The 21,588-nt window shown below is 38.4% G+C and overlaps 1 protein-coding gene across 3 annotated transcripts in view; it reads left to right on the top strand.

Moving 5' to 3' along the window:
• The window catches only part of Nalcn (sodium leak channel, non-selective), a 302,398-nt gene that overhangs the window by 25,676 nt on the left and 255,134 nt on the right, over positions 1 to 21,588 (top strand). For all 3 annotated transcript variants that reach the window (XM_029541616.1, XM_029541615.1, XM_021204107.2), the window contains exons 4-6: positions 2,604 to 2,687; positions 4,280 to 4,419; positions 4,520 to 4,648. In XM_029541616.1, coding sequence (XP_029397476.1) covers positions 2,604 to 2,687; positions 4,280 to 4,419; positions 4,520 to 4,648 — 353 coding nt within the window. The remainder of the gene's footprint in view (positions 1 to 2,603; positions 2,688 to 4,279; positions 4,420 to 4,519; positions 4,649 to 21,588) is intronic.

Genomic DNA, 21,588 nt, shown 5'->3' with positions numbered 1-21,588 from the left:
TTTAAAAATAAAAATTATTTGCAATTTGATTGTTTCTAAAACTATAGATTCAGTACTTCTAGCATTTTTAACTTCTCCTAACACTTGAATAGTTAACTGCTTACAAAATTAAAAGAACATTTTTTGATTTCAACCTATAAGAAATGGCAAATTAAAATTAAAAACCGAATAAGTATATCTTTGCTTTTAACTGGGAATAATTATAGTAGATGAACATGTGGTGTCAACTTTAATTATTCTGCATTGCTAATATTATCTTGAAGAAGTCAGAACATCAAAGCTCATTAAAATTGTGTTTAAATATTAGCTGATGTTTCCATTAAATCTGAGATCTGGTTGTTTTTAACAAAACTTTAAATATTTTCCACTTATTTTCGTTATCTTGATTGTAGCAGTTAAACGACTGGCACCAACTATTGACTTTATGACTTTAAATCTAGACCATAGTTTCATTATTTGATAGCATGCAGTTCTCCAACATGCATATCATAAAAGACAGATCTGAGCAAGCCCTGTTTGACATTCCATTCCTGTATGTAAAATTAAAGCTTTACTGAAGTTCAGTGTTAGCAAAATATTACCTGTCACAATAAATTTGTGTTATTAATTTAAGCTTTATTGTTATATAGTTTCATGTTTGCAAGTTGCAAGTTTGTCTTTTTCTTATAGTTTCATGACAAATATAGACATTTTAAAGGATAAAAACATTCAAATAAAAAATATGTCTGTCCACAGAGATGATTTTGAAAAAAACCATATTTCTCAAGTGAATTGCTTTGCTGTGGTCAATTAAATCTGTCAAAGTTTTTAAAATGTTGATTAAGCACCTATCTTCTAATACTTTTCTTATTTAATTCTCTTGCCAAGAATATGACACTGCCTCTCAATTCTCCAGTCTATTAACACACAACAGCTTGCAAAAGGGTGTTAACCCTAACACTAACCCTAACCCTAACCCTAACAACCCTAACCCTATCTTTGCTATCATTGTTCACTTATAAGGCTGAAATTTGTGTTTGTCTGCCCATGTAGAGTGATGTATGGATATCTGTTCATTTCTTTTACAATTTTATTATTTCTTTTACTTTTGTAAGATTATACTATAATACATTTTCCCTTCCCATTCATCCCTCTAAATCATCCCATATAGCCGTCCTTGCTCTCTTTTAAATGGTCATCCCTGATCCATACATGTAACATTATATAGATTAGGATCTATTTATGTGTTTACAAACACACACACACACACACACACACACACACACACAGCAGGTGGTACTTTGGAGAGGCCTGAGGAGTAGGAAGTGACAGATAGGTTGTGCTTAGGCAGCAGCTGGCAAAAATTTGTGAAGAATCAGGTGGTCTATTCTAGGGCCTTGTATGTGCTGAGAGTTCCTATTGTTCTTTGGTCAGAAAAGAGCGAGGTAATTTCATCCATGAACAATAGTATCTAATTTGTGCCTGAGAAGTTCTTTAGATGCCTCCCTCAATCTCTCCTGTAAGAAATATTCTTACTGACCAGATCCCTAAAAGAAAGGTCAACCAATCTAATAATGTGTATCTGATATGCTGAAGGTCATCACAAGTATTGCAGTCTGAATTCTTCAAATGAGTCTCGGCTGTCTCTTATCTGGCAGTGGATCTAGATAAAAGTAGCATTCATCTACTAAACACTGTTGGAGTAATAAATAATAATCCTAAGACATCCCAACAGATGGGCTCTGGGAAGATAGGGCAATAAATCACATGCTCATGAAGCTAGCAGTGCATATCATTCGTGACTGCAAAATATATCCATCTACCTCTCCTTGTTAAATATTTGCAAGACACTTTCAGATAGTTTCTTACACTGGATAATTGATCTGCAGCCTTCAACTGTTTACCTTTACACGAACTGACAGACAGACAAGTATTGAATAACTCATATCCTCCTTCACAAGCATGACAGTTTCTGCCCAGAGCCCAAGTCCTCTCTGCCCTCCACTTTTATTGACATTTTGTTATTCCAGAGGGAAATTCTCTTTTCAGATATCATTTTATTGAAATATACATTCTAACCTTAGGATACAGGCCCTATTAATAATGAAAGCAGTACGTCTTCAGTTTCTTTGACAGTGTCTTTCCTATTAAAGTCAACGTATCTTTTCCTTGCAAATTAAGGAAATTTCCTCTTTCACTGTTACTGCCTGGTAAATTTTGCCAGTTACTTTCCCTACTAACAGTGATTGGTAAAGCAGTTTTAAAGGCTTCCTGTTGCTCTAGTGTGCTCTGGGGCTTTGGAGATAGGCATTGTCTTGGGTCCCAAAGGGATTATTAGCCTCTGTTACCAACTGTTGGATTTGTGAAGATAAAAGAATAGATGCTTCGTTTTAACATCCTGAACTCAAGAGTTTTTCAAGTTCTCATGATTCATTAACAATTTGCCTAAAAATATAACATTTTAAATTCTAAAAATATCCTTTTGAAAGTTTGTTCCATTATGATAAAAAACAACTGTTGATGGCTTTATTTCCATCATATATACATACATAAATATATATGTATATAATATGTATATGCATTAATAAATTTTGCCTGACAATCCATGTGGAATTTATTTCCAGGGTGATAGCTCCTATGTGAAGGATCGCTGGTGTGTTTTTGATGGATTCATGGTCTTTTGCCTTTGGGTATCTCTTGTGTTACAGGTAATTAAATATGTTCAAATAACAAAGAGATTTTTTTTTTTAAAGTTAGTATTATCTGCATTCAAAGTTTAACTAGATACATTAAGGAATACATTTCAAAGGTGGTTGTATAATTTCTTACATTGTTTAGTTTACATGTCTATGGATAGAAAACTCTAATTGCAATATTTAAATTCTCAGATTTTAATGTTGATTACACTTGTGAGTTCTCAGAAATTAATATTAATATTAAAGGCAATTCTTTTTAAAACAACTATAAGCATGCTTTCACTGAAATAGAATAAAAGATTTGGAGTGATATATCTAATTTCTAAGTCAAAAATGGAATTTAAAAGTTGTAAGTTCAGGTTACTATATGATTATATACTCATTAAAACAGATTAAGCTATTAATATTTATATAGATATTAGTCAATACCAAATACATTACAAATATAAATGCTTTATGAGAGTAAATCAAAAGCATGTATGAAAAAGCTTTAACAGGGGATTTAATGGACAATACTCTAATTCAGTCTCCTATATTTTTGCAGCCATGATTTTATACTTAAGAAAAGTCATTATGCATCTATCTAATTTTATTTATTTATTAGTTTGTTTTTACTAAGAAACCATGTGATTTGTGTTTCTAATAAAAAATAAATGATCAGTGCATTATTGTTAAACTTTGGTGTAAGTCACATCCCTATTCTTTGTTTAAAAAATTCAAAATAAGGATTGTCAGTGAGATTGTTCATCACCTAAAGGCACTTGGCACTCAGCCTGATATCCTGAGTTAGATTCCTGGGATGTCCATAGTGGGAGGAAAAAACTGACTCAGGCTATGTCTCTGACCACTTATTTGTGCACTATTCTACATGTGCACACACATATACACAATTAATTAATAATAAAAATTCAGAATAAAAGATGTGCATTTCATCTTTCCAACTGTTCCTAGTAGGTGTTGATTAACTGTCATTCCTCATTTTTTTAAAAAGATTTATTTATTTATTATATGTAAGTACACTGTAGCTGTCTTCAGACACTCCAGAAGAGGGAGTCAGATCTCCTTAAGGATGGTTGCTGGGATTTGAACTCTGCAGCTTTGGAAGAGCAGTAGGGTACTCTTACTGGCTGAGCCATCTCACCAGCCCCCATTCCTCATTCTTATGAAGTACAAATCGCTGTGGCCTGATTTCACCTCATGCGCTTATATGCTCTTTGTGTATAATAAACTACTGTATGTAGGTGAGCAAATTTTTGTTATTAGTTTGCTTCTGCTAGGAAGTGGTCATTTTCCATATTTCAATAATATTTTACAACATTTCCTATTATTTTCTAGATATTCAAAGACACTCCTAGTGAGGACTCAAAAGTCAGCACTTTATTTCATGATAAAACTATGACTTGAAGAATTGGAAAATGGAGATTAAGGGCATTTTCATTAGTTTATATTTCTCTTAAAGTAGTTATAATGTAGAGATATACTTGTTGATGGAATACGATGTAAGGCTAAATTCAACAGGGTGCACATTCTTGTGTTACCTACACATTCCCTGCAGTAAGTAGTGCTAAGAGAAAATCTAAGCTTGTACATCTCTTCTCATGTAGGTGTTTGAAATAGCTGACATAGTTGATCAGATGTCACCTTGGGGCATGCTGCGGATCCCACGGCCACTCATTATGATCCGGGCTTTCAGGATTTATTTCCGATTTGAACTGCCAAGGACAAGAATTACAAACATTTTAAAGTAAGCACAGCTTGGTGCATACATTAAGGGAGAGTGTTTATGAAAGCTGGGGGTTAGGGGGGATTCAATTTATTTTATCTAACTTTTCTCTTTTCCTTAGGCGGTCAGGAGAACAAATATGGAGTGTTTCAATTTTCCTCCTTTTCTTCCTTCTTCTGTATGGAATTTTAGGAGTTCAAATGTTTGGAACATTTACCTACCACTGTGTAGTCAATGACACAAAGCCAGGGTAAGTTTTGTTTTTGTTTCTTAGCTACACTTTGTCTAGGTGATTAAGAAGGACATGTCTGTGTGTGTGTGTGTGTGTGTGTGTGTGTGTGTGTGTGTGTGTGTGTGAAATTGTCACATGCTTTAAAAATAAGTTTTGGGTATTTTGTGTTCTTTATTCTTTGCCAGTTTAGCATTATTTTGTCCAGCTTTGAGCCAAATGTTCATAGCAAGCCATATCAAAAAGTATATCCTGGTTGCAATGAATATTAAACAAAGACAAACCTTTCAGAGTGTGGCCAAATGGGGACTGTGGCCCACTTCAAAAGCTAACAAAACTTTGGAAGATATCCATGGTATTAGCTTGTTAGAGAAAATAAAACTCGTTCTTATAGTTAATACCACTGGTCATCCTTTCCTAAAAATCCTGGCTGACTTTAGCAACATTTTCAGGTAAAGGGTGGCTATCTGCTGCACCTGTGTGTCTCAAGACTGGAGATTAACAAGTAGCATGTGAGAGTGAAGTAGCTGGTGTATGGTGGTGGTAGAGCCTGCTTTCCTGCAGAACACCCATCAAGAAGACCAGCACCGATACAGAGTGATAGGAGGAAAGAGCAGAGCTGCTGGCTAGCCCCTGGGCACATGCTACAAGTGGTATACACTAGGTGTTGACTGGTTATCTAAGCTTGGGATTCCACGTTCAACCCACAGATGCTCAATAGTTGCGACTACAAGTTGTAGAGTAAAGGACACTGAGCTAGCTGCCTTTTACTCTTTCTATTCATGTCTTCCAGCAGGGATGGATCTGTTAACAAATAAAAGACTCACAAATTGCATTAATCAAAAATCTCCATTGGGATAATAAAATATAAACTAATACTGTCTTGTTGAATTGTAAAAGAGACTCAGTTATGCTTGTGTTAAAATCCATCAGCAAGCCAGGCGTGGTGGCACACGCCTTTAATCCCAGCACTCGGGAGGCAGAGGCAGGTGGATTTCTGAGTTCGAGGCCAGCCTGGTCTATAAAGTGAGTTCTAGGACAGCCAGGGCTATACAGAGAAACCCTGTCTCAAAAAAAAGGGGGGGGGGCTGGAGATATGGTTCAGCAGTTAAGATCTCTGACTGCTCTTCCAGTGGTCCTGAGTTCAATTCCCAGCAACCACATGGTGGCTCACAACCATCTGTAATGGGATCCAATGCCCTCTTCTGGTGTGTCTGGGGACAGCTACAGTGTACTCGTATAAATAAATAAATCTTTAAAAAAAAATCCATCAGCAAATAGTTAGACTTTTAAAAAACATTGGAGCTTTTATAGCTCCTGGTTTGTTTGTTTGTTTGTTTGTTTGAAGGTTATTTTTTCCTTAAACCACAGCTAAGTGAATACATGAGATTATTTACAAACACACACACACACACACACACACAGGATTACATTATATAAATAATAATAAAATTGGTTCAAACTCAATACTTTTAGCTTATGTAAATGTCTCAGGTTATCCCTCTATGACTTGTATATAGATAGCCCTCTGCAAGTATACANAAGGCTTTCAAAAATTAAAATGACAGAATAATTACCCAAAAATTTCAGTGTATTTTTACTGGTTATATATGAAACATCAGAAACCTCTTAGCAAATATGCTTGTTTTTACCTTTATTATTCTTTATTTATCTGTGTGGGTAGGTGGGGCATACATGTGCCACAGCATGCCTGTGGATGTTAGAGGACAGCTTGGAGAATCAGTTCTGGTCAGATCGCTCCTTCCATCATGGGTTCAAGGGATGGCCGTCAGGTGGGTTTACCCTCTGAGCCACCTGGCTGGCCCATTTTACCCTCATTTAGTAGTTATATACAATCATATCACATTTGCATACGTTTGTCTTGGGCTTATAGGAGTGTGTGTGCTCTTTGATTATGAACAGTAACAAAAGGAGTTAGTTTTTACCACTTAATGGAACTTCGTAAGAATTACACACCAGTTTAGTTGTTTCTTGTTGAAGCAGGGTATAATGACATGCATATACACAAGAGCCATTATGAAACTGATTACTTTAGAATTGATTTTTAAAAAATACTAAAAATTAAGCCCATATTTTCTCTTCATTTTATTCCCCAGAAATAGACACAAAGGGCAACTTTTATAATTAAAATTTGGTTTTCTGAATATATTATTTTCTCTAATATCACAATTCTATTCCTTTTTTTTTTTGGTTTTTCGAGTCAGGGTTTCTCTGTATAGCCCTGGCTGTCCTGGAACTCACTTTGTAGACCAGGCTGGCCTCGAACTCCGAAATCCACTTGCCTTTGCCTCCCAAGTGCTGGTGCCACCAATGCCCGACTCTATTTCTCTTTTATTTAACTACATATTGAGGTTTTTGTTGATATATAAAAGTTTATATGTAATATATATATATATATATATATATATATATATATGGAAACATACATGTATATATTATATATAGTATATGTACTATATATAATATACATGAAATTTATTATTACATTTTTGCTCATGAGAAATATTATTAGTCCAAAAAATTGTCTTCAAATATAAATGAGAAATATTTCTTCCTACTTTACTTTTTAAATACTTTTTGGTTTTTTTTTTGAAATTTTCTATTATCATTATTATTTTATTTCTTTACAATCCAGCCATTCTCTCCTTCCTGGTTCCCCCTCCCATAGTTCCTCATCCCATTTCTCCTCCCCCTGTCTCTGAGTATGCTCCCCTACCCCCAGGGCCCTCTCCTTCCTGGGGCCTTAAGTCTCTCAAGGATTAGGTAGATCTTTTCCCAATGAGGCCAGACCAGGCAGTCCTCTGCTATACATGTGTCAGTGACCTCTGACCAGCTAGTGTATGTGTCCTGGCTCAGTCTCTGGGAGCTCCCAGGGGTCCAGGTTAATTGAAACTGGTCTTCCTATGGGGTCACCCTCCTCCTCAGCTTCAAGCCTTTCCCTAGTTCAACCACAGGGGTCCTCGACTTCAGTCCAATGGTTGAGTGTAAGTATCTGTTTTAGTCAGCTACTGGTTGGCCCTCTCAGAGGACAGCCAAGCTAGGCTCCTGTCTGTAAGCACACCATTGCATAGGTGATATGGTCAGGCCTTGATGTCTCCCTAATTGGGCTGGTCACTGAACTGCCTTTCCCTTAGTCTCTTCCCCATTTCTGTCCCTACAGTTCTTCTAGACAAGAAGAATTCTGGGTCAGAGTTTTTGACTGTGGGTTAGTAACCCAGTCCCTCCACTTGAGGCCCTGTCTATCTATTGGAGGTGGATTCTAAGAGATCCCTCTCCCTACTATTGGCCATTTTATCTAAGGTCACTCCCATTGAGTCCTGAGAGTCTCTTACCTCCCTGGTCTCTGGTACCTTCTAGAGGGTCTCCCACCTCCCACCTTCTGATGCTGCATATTTCCATTCATTCTGCTGGCCCTCTGGACGTTTCTCCTGTCCCCCTTCCCCCATACCTGATCCTATAGTTTTTATGGGAAAATTCATATACATTTACCAGGGCTCTCACCCTCAGCTGCCCCTCTAGACACAACACACTTCCAGCTTCCCACTCTCTATTCATTTATCATCCACAGAGTTAGACTAGTGTGTCCCACACAGTAAAATGAATGTGAGACTGATAGACTCCTTGCTTTCATCTTTTTAAAATCCATAAATGAAACCCTCCAAGTCTGCTTTGGTTTGTTGTGGTAGTATTAGAAGGGGTGAGGAGACTTTTACATTATTAATGAAATAGAACTAACATTTTAATATTTAATCTTTTTCTGTAAGGTGTGCCAAATTTTGTTTTCAACAGAACCTATTTATTTTTGTAACTTGTCAACACTGGCCTAATGTTTATAAAATATTTTCTGGTTATCCTTCAGATAGTTGTTGGATCTGTTGGAATCAGCCATGTTTCAATCCTGATCTTAGTGGTTTATATTTTTATTTCCTTTTAAGCTCCATTTGGAACTTTTATGTATCTTCTCTCTCTCTCTCTCTCTCTCTCTCTCTCTCTCTCTCTCTCTCTCTCACACACACACACACACACACACACACACACAGGAGAGCTCTGTGTCTGTTTTAATGCTCTCTGTGGTTTCTTTGCTTTCCTGATCCAGTCCTTCTCTTATCCTTACTTTTTCTTGCTTTCTAGCCTACTCTTCATCTTGTTTCTTCAGATGAAACATGTCACTGTCTTTAATATTTTCTTCTTTTAAATACAAAGTCCTGAAGATAGACATTTCCTTCTAAGTAACCCACTAAGTACATCTTCAAACTTTGATGTTTTGTATTTAATTATTATTTAATCCAAATTCTTTTGTGGCGGGCACCCCACACTCTGTCCCACAGAGGTGAAGCAAAGACAACACATACGCCAAGGAAGGGTTTGAGCAGCTTCCACAGCTTCCCGCTGCAGCTTCCTTTATTCTCTCTACAGCTCTGCCTCAGCTCTATTCTTATTCCATTTATTATGGGGGAATCGCCCAATTTATCCCCCTCCACCCTCTGCACTCATCTCTCATCACTCTTCATCATCCAATCAGCATTCAGCATGCTCTGTACAGGAGCCATGCACGCAGACAGGTGCACGTTGATAGGCCAGTGACTCAATATCATGCTGTATGTCCCTATGCGTCAGGCGAGCAGCGTGTAATCACTCAGGTGCGCAAAGCATGATCATTCAGGTACACATAATCAGGTTTTTGGTAAACAAGCAGGGAATCACGGGGCTTGGCATTGAGCCAGGGCGCCATCTTGGCTCACATGGCCGCAGCCATGGCCACACCCGCTTCCCACATCTCCCCCTTTCTGTTTAATCAAAATGTTGAGGGGTTGCTGTAAAAAGAGGGTCAGGGAAGCACCTGTTTTAGGCCATAAGGTTTACATCCGTGTCCAGCACCCAGTAACTAGGCCTTTTTTAGGTCCTAGGTGGGCAAGGGCTCTATCTTAGGCTATGCGGTGGGTGTCCCGCAATAATTCCATCATTGAATCACCTTGCAGCCAAAAAAGGGGTGTGCATCTGGCTCACAGCACCTCAATATTCCCGTCATTAGTGACTTCACAGCTTATGGCCCTCAGCCACTATTAGGAGCCAAACATGGGGCGAATTATCTGACTCTATAGCCGCCACAATAAACAACTGTTTATTGGCCACCACCCGTCTGCACATGCGTATAATCCACCACAGCATACCAACACATATAGCACACAGCAAAAATCCCCAGAAGGCCATCCCTCCCCAATCCTTGAGGAAGCTGAAGGTCCCCTGGATCATCTTCAACCACTGTTGAGCGGTGGCAATCTCCTCACGGGTATTATTCACTGCAACAATGGATGACCATAATTCTTTCATCAAATTTTGCGGGACAAATTAGCTGCACAAGAAAATTTCTGAAACTGCACAGAGGTTACACAAATTCCTCACATATGGGTTACACATGACACAAAGACTAATTGCTCCAGAATATCTATCTGCCCTGGAGCAAATCCACTTTCTGATTTACTAATAAGATTCCAGTTTTCAGCTGAGAGTAAATCTTGGATAAACACTAGCACATCTCCACTGTCAGATGATTCATCTGAACTTCCCGCCTCACTCTCTTGTTCTTTAGCCTCTTTTGTTTTTTGTTGGCTTCTCGTTTGCCTTTTTCTGCTTCTGTTGCATGAGCCTTTACAACACCGTGGACATAATTTTGGACGTCTCACAGGAGCTGTAGTGGCTGGCCGCTGGCAATTGGGACAATCTCTTTTAAAATGCCCAGCCTGGCCACAGGAAAACTTTTCTAATTCAGCAGCCTACTTTCCACTTTTGTCTGCCAGGCAAGATATATTATTATATATATTTTTTTCGGTTTTATGGTTTTTCAAGACAGGGTTTCTCTGTATAGCCCTGGCTGTCCTGGAACTCACTCTGTAGACCAGGCTGGCCTCGAACTCAGAAATCTGCCTGCCTCTGCCTCCCAAGTGCTGGGATTAAAGGCATGTGCCACCACATCCAGCGCAAGATTTAATTAAATTAAAAATTGCTAACAGCTGCACCAACACCACTCTTACTTTAATTTTTGAAGCTATCTCCTCCTGTTCTCTTCCCCTTTAACTTCATCCCTGTACTGGGAGCATAACTTGTTCCTATATCCGGAGCATAACTTGTCCCTATACCGGGAACTTCCTCCTAGCGCTAGATGACTACTCTCTACCTCGGAACTTACCTGTAACTCTTTCTTCTTAATTCAGCTGCTCTTTTCGGAGTTCCCTGTATAGGCCACCAGTCTTTTGTTTTTACTTGTGCCATCTTTCTTGACCTGCAGGTTATGTAGAAAAATGTCGGGGGAGATATGAGAAAATTTTAAAAGACCTTTTATGTTGCTATATAATTTTATTCAATTATGATTAGATAATAATCCTTGCAAATATCATTTTGGGGGATGACATTTGGTCTAAATAGTTGCCATTGCATGAAAATCACAAAGTTCTCAATTTTTGCATGTAATTTTGGTCAAGGTATTTGGTGACATTTTACCTGCTCATTCTATAATACAAAAATAGCATCACTACATTTTCTTAACATGACAGAAAATTACTTTTACTCTTTTAGTTCCATCAGGTTTTTTTTTTTTCCATTTCTGCAGCTTAGGAGTCTAATTAAGCAAATGAACACAAGAGGTCCTGTCTTTCTGATGAACTAACTTTTCTATATTTACACGTCTAATGCTTCTGAATTAGGTTTGGTGAAGTCAAGATACATAGTGAATGACCTTTCAAAGTTCCCTTCATATTAACAATTAGATTTTGAACTCAAAATAATCCATTTTTATTTAGCCAGGTTTTCTCTTATTAACTGTTGATGTGTTCCTGAAGCTGTTTAAAACTAGATGTGCACTTTGTTTTGTTCCTAGACTAGCAATAAAAGGAAGTAAATACAATCCCACCAGCCACTATTATGAGCCATTAACTGTGAGGTCACATTGGTAAGAAGGATCTAAGCTCATGGAGAGGAATTAAGAGGGAACCTGGTAACAAGTGAGTCTGTCACAGTTGACCAGATACCCTAATCAGCAGCTTGAATTCCATTGTTACAAACTTTGTAATGTCTATGTCTATGTATATATGTATACACACACACACACACACACACACACACACACACTTATATGAGAACCAACCAGTAGATATGAAATGTATTAATCCCCCTTATATTTGTCAACTGGGACACTGTTACTAGGACAGAAACTGGTGGAACTACTTTTAATAACAGCTTGACAGGTTTTCTTTTAGAAAGGCTGAGCTTGATGCCACATTTTCATATGCAAATTTTCAGTCTGCTGGTGGATCTTTTTCCTATGGTCTACATTGTGTTCAATGGGTCCATTGACTAATAATGGATCCATTTCCTAACAATGAACTTCTATGAACAGTGTGACTTTGCACATGAGGTCATTCAGCTCATAGTCTTTCAGACTGAGAGCGCTGGCTTCTTCATCATGTAGGTCTAGAAGCCCAGCTCTGTTTATGTCTCTATGTTGCCTGCTACTCTCCTGATATTTCTTCTATTCCTTCTACATGTGTGTTTTGCCATTTGGAAATGATTTTTTTTTTTTTTACGTGTTGTTATTTGCAGTTTTTTTCCAAACAGGAGCTTTTTATTTATTTCTAAACAATGAATCAGGGAGTATCAAATTTTTAATTTTTGCTGGTTTACTATTCATTACTTTACTAACAAAGATTACAGTATTTGTATATTTATTTATTATTCTTTAAAGGTTTCATTCATGCATGTAATATGTTTTAGTCACTTTTATCCGTTATTATTCTGTTGCATAAAGCTTGTGTTCAACAGTTAGTTGTTTGAGTGGATGGAGTTGATTTCACTGCAGGACATCTTTCCAGGAGCACCCAGGAGTCCCTCCTCCCCTGCCTCCTCCTTCCCCTCCTACTTTTCCCTCCTCTTCCTCTCCCTACTGTTTCTTTCCTCCTTCTCTTCCTCTTCTTTCTCCTCCTCCTCTTCCTATTGCTCCTCTTCCTCTTCTTCTTCCTCATCCTTCTCCTCCACCTCCTCCTTCTCTTCCTACTGTTCCTCCTCTTCTTTCTCTTCCTCCCCCTCTTCCTTCTCCTTATCACTTTTTCCACAAGTTTGTCTTTCTCTCCTCCTTCTTACTTCTTTCTTGTCTTATTTTCTCATTATTTTGTAAGGTCCATAAGGCCACATATAATAAAGGCTTAAGGAATTAATTATGTAGTATAGTCATCTCCTTACCCCTAATACTGGGATTCTAGCACAGAATTAATACTTATTAACCATTTATATAAGGTGAGATTGATAGAATATTTTACTTGGACAAATAATAACATTATCCCAAATTGACAAGAAAGAGAAAATAAACAAAATAAATCACTATATAAGGCAGAGGAAATGGTTACAAGTAGAAAATTTGTGTTCAAAGCAAAGAAAAGCAGTGTATTATTCAACACGCAGGGCAGGAAAATTGAAGAAAGTCAGAAATAGAAGAGTTGGCAAGAAAAATCCTGTAGTTAGCTTTATTTATTTATTTATTTTATTTTTCAGAGCATGGAGGTTATTGGATACATCTAGATTGTTCTATAGGTGGATAAGAAAAATACCCAAAAAATATTGTTTGAGGGAGAGATAATAGAATAATCCAGAAGTAAGGGACAGAGAAAGTGGTTGCGTAAGAACTTTCACACATGGGGATGGATTCAGTTTGAGCACTGTTTTATAAATTATTTCTTTTACTTTTGGGAATATACTATAATCACTTCACTTAACCCTCATTTCCCCCTCTGAACCCTCTCAAGTACCCCTCCTGGCTCTCTTCAAAATCATGACCTATTTGCATTATTTATATGCATATATGCATATATGTATACACAAATATATTAATAAATGCATAAAATGAGTCCTGGTGTGACCGTTGTGAATTAGGTATTCTTCTAGAACACAAAACAGTAACAAAAGTACACACAGATGAATTTGAATGGTATTTAAGCTTGTATATGAAATTCAGTAGCAAGTGAGAAGCAACAACATGAATGTCTTCTGAACTCAAGCCCTTAAGTCAGTTCATTGAGTCTCCATGGCCATCTCCAGGTTATACCCCTTGCTGAGAACTTGTTGCCACTAAGTGTGCACTGAAAGACCTCCTGAAATGCAAACACCAACCCCATTTCACCCCATTACCCTGAAGTCAGAGGTCATCATAGGGAACTTTATAATGTCTGGCAGAAGATATGCTGGAAAATTATCTTTCGTTGGCAGTGATATGAATGAACATGCAGGGCGTGGTGTTAACTGAAATAAGCTATACACATATAGCGCTCATGGTATCATTCACATACGGAATCTAGAAAAGTTATGAAAGTAGAAAGGAGTGTAGTATTTACCAGAGGCTGGTGTCTTAGTCAGGGTTTCTATTCCTGCACAAACATCATGACCAAGAAGCAAGTTGGGGAGGAAAGGGTTTATTTGGCTTACATTTCCATACTGCTGTTCATCACCAAAGGATTCAGGACTGGAACTCAAACAGGTCAGAAAGCAGGAGCTGATGCAGAAGCCATGGACGGATGTTCTTTACTGACTTGCTTCCCCTGGCTTGCTCAGCTTGCTCTCTTATAGAATCCAAGACTACCAGCCTAGGGATGGTGTAATGGTTTGTATATTCTTGGACCAGGGAGTGGCACCATCTGGAGGTGTGGCCTGGTTGGAATAGGTGTGTCACTGTGGGTGTGGGCTTAAGANTCTCACCCCAGTTGCCTGGAAGTCAGTCTTCCAGTAGCAGCCTTTGGATGAAGATGTAGAACTCTCAGCTCTTCCTGCACCATGGCTTCCTGGATACTGCCATGCTCCTGCCTTGATGACAATGGACTGAACCTCTGAACCTGGTCCAAGGGGGAAGCAAGTCAGTAAAGAACATCCGTCCATGGCTTCTGCATCAGCTCCTGCTTTCTGACCTGCTTGAGTTCCAGTCCTGACTTCCTTTGGTGATAAACAGCAATGTGGAAAATGTAAGCGAAACACACCCTTTCCTCCCCAACTTGCTTCTTGGTCATGATGTTTGTGCAGGAATAGGAACCCTGACTAAGACACAGGGAGATGGCTCAGTAGGTAAAGCTCTTATTATAGAAACATAAAGACTAGAGTTCTGATCTCCAGAACCCACAATCATGACGGACAGGTACAGTAGTATACTTTTAATTCTAGTATATAGACGATATATACTATTAAAAGTAGTATACTTTTAATTCTAGTATATAGAAGACACAGACAGGGGAGTCCCAGAACAAGCTGGCTTAACTGACTAACTGTACTCAAAAACTCCTAGTTCAAGATATAAACCCTGTCCAATGAACGATCAAGGAAGAGTCCCAGTGTCAACCTATACATATGCACACATTCACACACACACACACACACACACACAGAGAGAGAGAGAGACAGACAGACAGACAGACAGACAGACAGACACAAATTCCCCCACAGGTAAACATACATACACAGAGATACGCACACATATGCACACATACAGAGACACATGCACATAGACACAGGCACACACAGACACACATGTGCACACAAATACATGGACACACATAGACAAGGACATGCATACACATGCATACAAATACACATGCACACACAGACACACAGAGACACACATACACACATGCTCACACAGACACACACACAGACATACACACACAACACACTCATGTATGCCCCCATACATGTGAATAAACATGCACACATGTACGCACATGTAGACATATAAAACAATATTAATTTATCTTATCTAATAAATATGTCTGAGTCAAATAATAAGCTATGGTTATGCTTAAGGAAGCAATGTTGCTAAGTGCTGTGAGGACTTCTAGCTTTAGACTAATTAACTTGCATGCACTATCTTCTTAATAAAGAAAATGTGGTACATTTACACAATGGAGTACTACTCAGATATTAAAAACAATGAATTTATGAAATTCTTGGGCAAATGGATGTATCTGGATGATATCATCCTGAGTGAGGTAACCCAATCACAAAAGAAGTCACTTGATATGCACTCACCGATAAGTGGATATTAGCCCAGAAACTTAGACTACCTAGGATACAATTTGCAAAACACAAGAAAATCAAGAAGGAAGAACAATGTGTGGAAACTTCATTCCTCCTTAGAATAGACAACAAAATACCTATGGAAGGAGTTACAGAGACAAAGTTTGGAACTAAGACGAAAGGATGGGCCATCCAGAGACTACCACACTCGGGGATTCATCCCATAATCAGCCACCAAACAGACACTATTGCACATGCCAGGAAGATTTTGCTGAAAGAACCCTGATATAGCTGTCTCGTGTGAGGCTATGCCAGTGCCTGGCAAACACAGAAGTGGATGCTCACAGTCAACTATTGGATGGAACACAGGGCCCCCAATGGATGAGCTAGAGAAAGTATCCAAGGAGCTGAAGGGGTCTGCAACCCTATAGGTGGAACAATAATATGGACTAACCAGTACCCCCAGAGCTCGTGTCTCTAGCTGCATATGTAGCAGAAGATGGCCTANTCGGCCATCATTGGGAAGAGAGGCCCCTTGGTCTTGCAAACTATATGCCCCAGTACAGGGGAATGCAAGGGCCAAGAAGTGGGAGTGGGTACATAGGGGAGCAGGGCGGGGTGGGGGTATAGGGATCTTTTGGGATAGCATTTGAAATGTAAATAAAGAAAATATCTAATAATAAAAAATAAAAAAATAGAAAATCTTTCAAACAAAAAGATCTCACCACTGAACTCTGGAATGGATCTTGTTTAATCTGTGCAGCAAAGAGGATAAAGAGTGAGGTAATTAGTCACACACACTTTTACTTTTAAGCAGCATGCGTTTCTTAAAGCATATTGAAAAACACCTTAGCCACGACTTCAGCAGCATTACCAGTCAAGGCTGAGATTCCTCTCTGATAATGAACTTCAATCTAAGGCAATTATGGAAAGAGTAATGAGATTTGACTAAGCAGAACAGCTTATTTCCTAAAGAAAGTTGAGAAGGGCAATGGCCTATGGCAGAAACAGGTGTTGCAAAATGCCAAATGTGATGTCAGACATCTGCTGTGAGCTGAAAGAGGAACTTGCAAAGATGGAGCAGCAGGTGAAATAGCAAAGATGAACACTCACCTGACAGTTTATTATCACTCCTGAGAGAGGAAGGAAATGTATTCATGGCTTCATATAAAATAAGAAAATCTTATTCCCAGGAGTGAGACAATTAGAATAGCTTCAGGGCAAGTAAAGGTAAATGTTAAAAATATAAAAATTTTTCCAGAGAGGGCAGTATTCAACCAAGTGCTGAGGTGGTTATTTGTGCAGGCTGGACCATTTACTGTATGTAAGAAGTGCTGTGCACTATGGATACCCAGAGCCATTTCCTTTATCTCTAGTGTTCTGGGGTAATTACTAATATCTTCATATTTGCTTATGACCTTCCATGGGGCAGCTTATAGAACCTGATAGTTTTTTTTTGTTTTGTTCTGTTTTTATGAATTATCATTAAACAGTTTTACTAGAAAAGAATGTAAAGCTTGATTTGGGGAAGTTTAATATTCCTGGTCCAAATAGAAATATGCCAAGTACACTAGAGAACAAAATGAAATTGGTCTTATAAATTCTATTTATGAAAGATGTGTTCTTTTAAACACATGGAACACTTTGTAAACTCATGTGTCATCTTCTAGTTCTTGAAGCAGAATTGCTGCTGCTTGACCAGATCTAACTCAACCGAGACTCAATGTCAAGAAGGGTAGGCTGCCTTGTAAGCAACCTCCAAGCAGATGCACACGGCCACCAGGTCCCACTCCAAGCAGGTGCACAGGGCCAACGGGTCTCACTCAACCCAGATTCAATGTCAAGAAGGGTAGGCAGCCTTGTTTGCTCAAAGCAGGTACACATTGCCAGCTTGAAGTTGGTCTGCCCAAGGGCTGTTTCCTTATGCCTTATATCTCTGATTCTACTGTGCTTTGTTCATGGGCTGCTTCCTACATAATTATGACTCAGCCTCAGCCTCCTGGCTCCTGTCATACATGATGTCTTTTCTAAATCAGCAAAGTATCTGGCAATGTATTAAGAGGAGAAAAACATGGGAGATGGCAGAAATGCTTAAAATCCCTCATATTTAAGAAGGTAATAAGATGACTAATATATATCTTTAAAATAATGTACTGTCATTTATATTTTACCACAACTTTACCTAGTAGCCTATTTAGAAGTGAACAAACAAAATGAAAAATTCATGCTAAAACACTGAGTTCAACAGGAAAGAACTGTTTCCTATAGAACGTGCCAAATCTGCTTGTTTATTAAGAAGTGATGTCACTATTCTTTTCTTCTCATATGACTTATCTTGTTTTGCAGTTCTACTAAGTCTAGAAAGGACCATTAAAACATTTCCAAAAATCAAAATCAATAAATAATTTCTCTCTCTCCAAATAAGTGCCCTGCTTTCCAGGGTGGGATTGGTTTTCCAAAGCTATCAGCGTGAAATGAGGCAAGCCAGTTCAGGGAGGGCTTTTAGATTAACCCTGAAAGGGGAAGATGAGGTAGAGGTGAAAAGGAAGCCAGATGATTCTCTGAAATGAACTGGAAAGTCGAGTGAGACATGAATATCCTTTCCTTTCTGCCACAGACTACCCCAGTCAGGTATGGGGTCCCTGGGATGAGGGTCCTCGAAGGCTAGGTGGGTTGGTGTGTCACCTTTCTCCTACTAAGAATTTGTAAAATATGACATGATGTATCAGAGTCCATATTCACAACTGTTGTGTGTGCAAAAGTGTGTGTACATGTGTGTATGCATGCATGTGTGGACATGGACGTGCACATGTGTATAGTTCTTTCATATGGATTTACTATAATTATGTTCTATATTTTTCTTCTTAGAAATCCACAAGGTGAGTATAAAAGAAACTTCACTGATACAATAAATAACAACACACCCCGTAGTTACATAGTATTCTTTTTTTTTTTTATTATGAATTCATTGTATCAGATATTTCCTTTGCATCTTTAACAACTTCTCAGGAATTTTCAAAATTTTTCATGCAATTTGGCCTCTGTGGGTGACTTAAAAAACAAATCAAATTTGAGCAACTAAGAAGTCAACATCAGGACTGAGAGATGGCTCAGCTGTTAAGAGCTCTGGCTGCTCTTCCAGAGGAACCAAGTTCAATTCCCAGCACCCATGTGTCAGCTTACAACCATCTGTAACACCAGCTCCAGGAAATCTGATAGAATCTTCTGGGCTTGAAGGGCATCAGGCACACACTTAGTGCACAGACATACATGCAGTCCAAACAACCATGCATATAAAATAATAAAAAAATAATCAAAACAGTTAATATATCCTTTGTATCTTTGGTCTTAACTTAGCCAAAGTTTTGACAATGCAAACAAAATTGTTGTCTATAAATGTGTATCATAGATGTATGTTTTCAAAACCTAGCAAGCAAACTTTGTGGCAGCCTCACATGTGAAACAGTGGGTTCTGACCTGGGACTTTTTTTTCACAAATTAGGGAGAAGTTGCAATCAGTTATTAGTGCACCAGTCACACTGTACCATTTTGAAGAAAGTATGTTCCTTTCTATCACTCCATACATCACTGAGTATGTAGTTGGACAATGGTTTGGAATGATAGCATCTTCTATATTTAAACAATTTCAAGAAACCACTACAACTGAGTTGAGAAAGAACTACAGCTGTCAGTGAATGGGTGATAAATTTCTCCTTCTTTACTTCCCCTCTGTCTAATTCCCATCTTTCTCTCTCCTATGTACATAGTGGCTTTCTAACCCCACATTTTAGAATACACATCTACTGCCAGGACTGTTGCCTATTGGTATGTTCATGGAACTCACATCCAGGTTTTCCTATTACCTACCATACCCTACCTCATTCTCATATGTGGCATTTCTAACCCGTGCTTCAGAACCAGCTTGAGACCACCAAGGCTATGAAAACAGATGCATGCAGTCTGGTAGCCCCTCTTTTTTATGTCCTATAACTCACATTTAACAGAAAAGTTCTTAGATAGGGAATAGCTTCCCAGATACTTCATCCTCACAATCTTTGTGGTACAGTAGTAGACCATCAATAAATGATCATTATTGAAATAGAAATAACTGAACTGAAATAGAGTGGTCCCACTAACAATAAAAAAATGAACAATTTCTGAAAAGGTCTGAATAAGGCAAAGCACACATGTTCACTGGTGCCAGTGATACTAGAAGGCCTATACAAAGCATTTTACAATAAGGAGTGATGGTAGTTTGACATCGTGGAGAAAGATAACATTGAAAGTCAAAAAGGGAAAAGTTTGAACAGATTGCTAAGTGGGTAATTAATGGCACTTGCCTGCTTGATACCAAGCTTGATGTATGAATTCCATATATAGGCTCCACATGGTGACAGGAGTGAATGGCCTACTTCTCACATTCTTATGCACACTGTGAGAAGTACTTATTCCTCCCATCAAAGTTCATAAATCAGTAAACAATGTAAAAATGTAAAACCTTCAAATCTGTGCTTGGTGTTAGGGAATCTTGCACATTTGAGGTTAAGTCACATCTGTGATACCTGTAGAGGTTAGTTCTTATGGTTGAATCTATGCAACCTATGATCACCTCAGAAGAGAGAATTTCAATAAGGAATTACCTAAATGAGGTTGGCCTGTTGGCATGTCAGTGGAGGATTTTCGTGACCTACTGTGAGTAGCATCATTCCCTAGGCAGGGGCCTCTGGACTACAGAAGAATGAAAGTAGCTGTGCCAGCAGACATCAAGGTTGCATTTATTCTCTCTTTGCTTCTTGCTGTGATGTTATAGGAGGAGCTATTTTGAGTTCTTGAATGAAGTTCCCTTCAAGGATAGAGTGTAAATTAGAGTTTTAATCCAAACAAACTTCTCCAAGTTGCTTTTTGTCAGGGTGTTTTATCAGCAACAGAAATGAAATGACAGCAAGGTACCCGTTTCGCTCTGCCTCTGCATAGACCTCTCTTCTTTTATGTAGAAATGGAATAAAGTCGTCCCAATTTTTAAATAACTAGAAATTCTCTGTCTGACAGATGAGGAAACATATGCTTAAAGGCTTAGTGTCATTGCTCAAAGTAGTTAAGTCAGCTAGTCACTGAAGTAAAATGATAATACTTAGTTTCTAACATACAGCTTAATGTTCTGTGCTACTAAGATTAATGCTTAAGAGTGTAGACATAAGAATAACATAATGCCCTTCAAAGTTAAAGGCACTTTTAAGAAAGTATAGGAGGGGGAGTTTATCCCAATCCATAACACTTAGGGAGTAGTTTCACTGAAAAAAGGAACACTCACTATGGGGCCTGAAAGCTAAAATGTGCTGCAACACCACAGCTAAACCCCTGATCCATTAGTATAATTAGGCATAAGGATACTGTGCGTCTGGGGATTTTAGTGGTGATGAAATAGAGACAGGGCTCTATACTGTCACCCTCAGTAGCCTCAATAGTTCTCTTATTTTCTTGGGACCTGGATCAGGCAAACCCAAGATTTGTGTTTTGGATGAGAAAATAATTTTAGAACTAGCCAGTATAAAGCAGACTTAGAGATTTTCTTAAAATATACTTTAATATAGACTTTAAGTAGGAGAGTTAGAGGAAGGAGAAGTACCCAAGAAGAAGAATTTGCCCAAATGGGGATCCTGGCTTTCTGAGGGACAATAGTAGAAATTAAGCCATCAGCTTGCACTGTGTGGGTATGAGCTTTTCAAGTGAGAGGCACAGTTAATAATCTTTATATTTGCTACATATCATTTTGGATTCTCTCCAGTTACATTTTTAAAAGTAGCTAAGAGCCGGGCAGTGGTGACTCATGCCTTTAATCCCAGCACTTGGGAGACAGAGGCAGGCAGATTTCTGAGTTTGAGGCCAGCCTAGTCTAC

The sequence above is a fragment of the Mus pahari genome, chromosome 8 (genome assembly GCF_900095145.1).
Source record: "Mus pahari chromosome 8, PAHARI_EIJ_v1.1, whole genome shotgun sequence".
Classification (NCBI taxonomy): domain Eukaryota; kingdom Metazoa; phylum Chordata; class Mammalia; order Rodentia; family Muridae; genus Mus; species Mus pahari.
The sequence above is the reverse complement of the archived record's forward strand: the minus strand, read 5'-3'. Positions and strand labels throughout refer to the sequence as shown.